At 33.3% G+C, this 5,397-nt stretch overlaps 1 protein-coding gene across 1 annotated transcript; it reads left to right on the top strand.

Annotated features, from left to right (window-relative positions):
- The first annotated feature begins 3,115 nt into the window (after positions 1-3,115).
- LOC107809033 (dof zinc finger protein DOF1.7) lies at positions 3,116-4,508 on the top strand. Its single transcript, XM_016633622.2, has 2 exons — positions 3,116-3,255; positions 3,362-4,508. Exon 2 carries the CDS (start codon positions 3,602-3,604, stop codon positions 4,262-4,264), a length of 663 nt encoding a protein of 220 aa, XP_016489108.1. The 5' UTR covers positions 3,116-3,255; positions 3,362-3,601; the 3' UTR covers positions 4,265-4,508.
- The last annotated feature ends 889 nt before the right edge of the window (positions 4,509-5,397 follow it).

Below are 5,397 nucleotides of genomic sequence, written 5' to 3'. Positions count from 1 at the left end.
GCCAAACTGTTTACTCGAAAAACGGATAGAGTTGAATTTATACGTAGTTCTAAGGGTACGTGGGTATAACTTGGCACAAATCAGAAAAGTAAATAGAAATATATCGAATATAGACTGTAAAGAATGAAATACAAACCAAATTGAATAGAAAGCGATTTTATGAACAAGCAAGATGAATCAATGTATAAAGCTCACAAGAGGATAATCTCTACTGTATTTCTCTGTGAATAATAGTATCTGAATATGAGAGTGTCTAAATGCCTTAATGTCAGATTTCTTTACAGAAATGTTAGTCATTCTTCTTATAATGGAGAAAACCCTACTTTAGATATAAAAAATACATAGTGAGATCCCATGATAGATTATTTAATTGGCTTTTTCTTAATTCCCGCCGAGATTCTCTTCTTTAGTGCGGCTGTAACGACTCTTGTTTCTTAGCTCGACCTTGATCGGACTTGGTATTGATCGATCTCCAGATTTAGAGATCGATATTGTCTTGAGCTCGATATTGACTCGGGGTCCGGTGTTGACTTGGTCTCGGTATTGACCGATCTCTGGCTCTTAAGCTCGATAACGCCGCTTCGCATCATTGTTTGATTTGGACCCGAGCTTGATAATGACATCGAGCTCGGTATTTGATCGGTCCCTGAAATTTGAGCTCGGTAACCTGACTTCAGATATTATCTCGATATTATGAAAATGACTTTCGATCCATTATGTTCCAATCTTGATTAATCATTTGAAGGTCGAAATCGGTTTTGACCGTATATAGCAAAAAAAGTAAAAAAAAGAGCTATTTTTAACATTTTAGATTTTAGTTCCCTTTTTCTTTCCGTAGTTGTTTTTGCACTTTTACCTCGTGGCATGATCCGCATTAGAAGTATCGTCGCAATTATTTCACATTTCTATCACTATCGCCTCCATTAAAACACTGTGCTCACACAATAATGGGGGGCTTATCCACGTGTCTCCGGTGACATTGGCTCTCGTTTTTCGGCCACCCAACGCTACGATTCCACTTCTGTGCTCACATATGACGCTCTGATGGCTCCAACTCAACCAATCCAACGGTCACGATGAATCTTGTCGAGTCCAAATGATGCTCTCTTCAGTCTCATTTCTGCTTCGTTCGCACGCAAGCTTTTCTATTTTTGGTTTTGACTGCTGCTGTTGCCGGCTTCGCTCGGCTTCTTAATAAGCGGAGCGGTCGTAAATAAGTACTCCCTCCGTTCATTTTTACTTGTCCATTATTCTATAAATAAATTTTTACTTTTACTTGTCCACTTTCACATATCAAGAGAAAAATAATTTATTTTTCCTGTTTTGCCCTTAGTATTAAATTCTCATTCCAAATTATTTTTTAAATCTATTATAATTATATACCAATTAATATGGGTATCATAATAAATTATACATTTTATTTATTATTTCTTAAAGGGCGTGCAAAGTTAACGGTGGACAAGTAATGAACGGAGAGAGTATATACATAAAAAATATGCGAACCCGCTATATGCGCAAAACTTAAATATATAAATAAAAATTACTAATTTTTTAATAAATATTATAATTGAACTCATCGTTTTAAACCCATAATAAATTTAGTGTCAAAATATTAAAAATTAAACTCATTTCTTGAAACTACCTTTGAAACCGATCCGTATTTGGATTCGGAAATCGACTAATAAGCTAAGGAAAAAGACTAGACAGTAGAGAAAAAAGTCATCACGCGGATTGTTTTAGGGATAAGGAGTCATCTTTATTTGACAAAGACATTCGTTAATCGTTATCTAACGCGACAAAATAATACTAACGCCTAATAACACGAAACTCTTTTCCCTAAGATGCCATTGAAGTTGAAGCCCCTCCAATTTTTATTCCTTACAAACGAACAATTTTGTTTTGTCACCATTTAAAAATTGGATTGTTTGAATAAATAAATACCCCAGTATTATTTCTAGTTGTAACCACATAAAATTCTAAAAACTCTTTTATGTTGGCGCTGTTTGGCCGCACGAATTTTCTACAAATGTCAAAGAAACTACTTCTTTCGATTCTTTTTAAATATCGTTTAAAGTTTTTGTCACACTTATTTAAGAAATTAAAATAGTAGTGTTAATTATCATCGAGACTATTTTATTAAAGGAGTATTTTTTATCTCTCTTAAAATTGAGTAATAATTGTTAAGAGTGTATAGCTCATTTCTTGAAGCAAGAATAGAATTAGAAAAGACTAATTAATCCTTTCTACGTTTTCTAAAGTGACTCTTATTTTAAACCAAATTTGTTTAGTTTATCTCTCCTAAAGTTGAGTAATACCTTTTAAGAGTGTATAGCTCTTTTTTTTTTTGGAGCAAGAATAGAGTTAGAAAAAAAAAATAATCCTTCATGGTTTCCTAGTGACTAATTATTTTAGACCAAATTTATTTAGCTAAAACGATTTTTGGAAAGGCCAAAGGGAGTATCCTATGTTTAGTTTGATAAAGATCTTCAAAAGAATTCTGCAAAAACTGTCCAAATGCCATTTTATAAATTAAAAATATTCTTGTGAAAGGTAATGCAAAACCAAAATTGGTTTAAGTTGTTTGATGTGGTAGTTTTCTGCAGAAGAAATGAAATCAAAGGTTAATAAACACGGGTAAGGTTCAATGGGTAAAAGTACCTTCATCCACGATCGTTAGATTCTGGATTCGAATCACGCTGGAGGGTAAGCGTGGAAACACTATAGATCCAGAGATTTTAAAAACGAAAAAATTAAGTGAACATTATAAAGACAAGAATTGACGTTTAGTCTCCTCGTTTGAATTTACTAATACTAATTACGTTGACGATTTAACAATACAATATTCGCTTTTGGCTTGATCTATAATCTTATATAAATATTTTTAATCATCTCTAGATATTTTTCTGCCTACCAACTTTTAATTCTTTTTTTAAATAAATGGCAGTGTGTCTTTTTTACTAGACTCCTCTTTAGTATTTAGCCTACTCTTAAAATCAGCTTGAGTGAGACTTCACAAAACATTATAGACTCCTAAAAATTCCAATTCTATAAGCCTAAAAAGAGTATAAGAAAGAGAAAGGAAACTCTACTTCTCTCTTTTTAACTCTTTCTAACGCGGAATTCTTCATATCATTCAATCAAACTTCAAATCTAAGTATATTTATTTTCTGCTGTCCTCTTATTTTTCTTCATTTCCTGAAAGATTTCAAGTTAGATTTTTTCTGCAGAGTCACTGATTTTGGTGAAAATTTGGAGGTAAAGATCCTATAATCTGGTTTCATATATTCAAGAAATTAAAATAGCCCTCTGTGTACAAGTTCTTGCTTTTTCTTCTTACCTTTTTGTTGTTTTCCTTCTGCAGATTTTACAAGTGAAAAATATCTTGTCTTTTTGTCTTCTTTTAGTGCTTTTTCGCCACTTCTCACACCCCAAAAAGCCAGCATTTCTTCTTTCATAGTAACAAACAAATCCATTGAAAATTCACTCAAAAAAAGAACCACGATTTTGGTTTCAATACTACTATTTCCTTATCATTCTTAAGCTCAAACTTCACTTGGTTTATTTCAAAAAGACTGAATTTTTATAGGCTAAAGAGAAAAATATGCAAGATCCATCAATTTATACACAAATAAAGCCACAATTTCCAGAGCAAGAACACTTGAAATGCCCCAGATGTGATTCACCAAACACAAAATTCTGTTATTACAACAATTATAATCTTTCTCAGCCACGTCACTTTTGTAAGAGTTGTCGTAGGTATTGGACAAAAGGCGGTACTCTTAGAAATATTCCAGTTGGTGGTGGTTTTCGTAAGAACACAAAACGTTCTTCTTCTTCATCCAATAAGAAAATTTCCTCCTCAACGACGTCGTCTTCAGTTTTATCTTCAAAACCTGATCAGATAACAAATCCAAAACCAGAGCCATTTGGTATACCTGCAATTCCAGATTTTGATCAAAACAGTAATAGAGTGATTGATATGAGTAATGGGCAATTCAGTGCACTGTTGGAGTCAAACGGACCGCAATTTGGGAATTTGATGGAAGCTTTGAATCCGAATAATAATGGGTCCAATTTGCAGTTGGGTGAATTTGCAAGGAATCAAAATACGAATTCGGGTTCGGGCTCAGATGGTACCCGTCAAAATGGGAATAACACATATTTGGGAGATCAAAATGGTGGAGATTCTAATAATTGTTGGAATGGTGGTAGCAATGGTTGGCCTGATCTTGCAATTTACACACCAGGTTCCAATTTCCAGTGAATGGAATTGCCAAAAGAATATTAGAGCTAGTATTAGTATTTAATTAAGAGAAGGTATTTAACTATTTGCTAAGTATTTAACTTTTTCTTTTTGACATTCTTTTGGAAGTGTTATCGCTGATTGCAGTCTAGTAATACATAATTTACCTCTGGAAATGTGGTGGTGAAGTGCTGTGCATGAGCACTGTCCTCCATCCATAATACTCGTTTTCTATAGGTAACGCAATATAATGCATATTAAAAGATGTGTGGGATTTAATACTTTATTGGGTCGTCTGATTTGAAGACTAAGTTATTCTAAGATTAGTATATTATTTTTTATTAACTGTTTGATGTGTTGTATTAATCCTGAGATTGTCAATTATATTGCTTTATCCTGTAATAACTTATCCTGGGATTACTGTTCCATTCTCTGGCAGGTATAAGTTATCGCGGTATTGTTGTTAATCCTCGGATAACTTATAGTAACCAAACAAGGGATAAGATGGTATTAAATTTTTATTCTAGCATTACTTTTGTTTATCCATCGTAGCAATCGACCCGGACTATTCCAACTTCCTACTTAAGGGAATTTAAAATGCAAGAACATCATACGAGATTCAATTGAAAACTCTTATGTTCACTTAACTTCGAAATCGAAGACTCTTTCAATTTCCTACAACCGAGGGGGAACTAGACATATCTTACTAGGTAAAGACATGTCAGAATGGATAGTTCGTGAGTGAAATTAACTGAATAAATTACTATTGCAGAGGGAGGTAGAATTTGGAGAAAAATTATGTCTATAAAGGTCCTCCGCCCCTGCTTGTAACTACTAACGTGGATAAAGTTATGCTAACCTAGCAATAGGTTATTGTTTTCTTTCTTTAATAATGTTCACATTTTCTGAACAAACCACCTCAATCCCTATAGCTGTTGCTACTAGATGCAAGTAATCTCCTCTAGAATATAGGAATTGAACTATTATTGAAATGTAACTAATTCGATTAGATTGAAAATCTATAGAGGGAACATTAGAAAAGGAGACTATTTTTGTTCTTTTTGGATTATATATTTAAAATTGATTTGCTGGATGATGGGATGGAGAGGGGTGAAATACACTGGAGATCCCAAATTTAATAAGTATTGAAGAGT

This window comes from Nicotiana tabacum, chromosome 4, assembly GCF_000715075.1.
Source record: "Nicotiana tabacum cultivar K326 chromosome 4, ASM71507v2, whole genome shotgun sequence".
Taxonomy (NCBI): domain Eukaryota; kingdom Viridiplantae; phylum Streptophyta; class Magnoliopsida; order Solanales; family Solanaceae; genus Nicotiana; species Nicotiana tabacum.
This window is presented reverse-complemented; position numbering and strand designations above follow the sequence as displayed.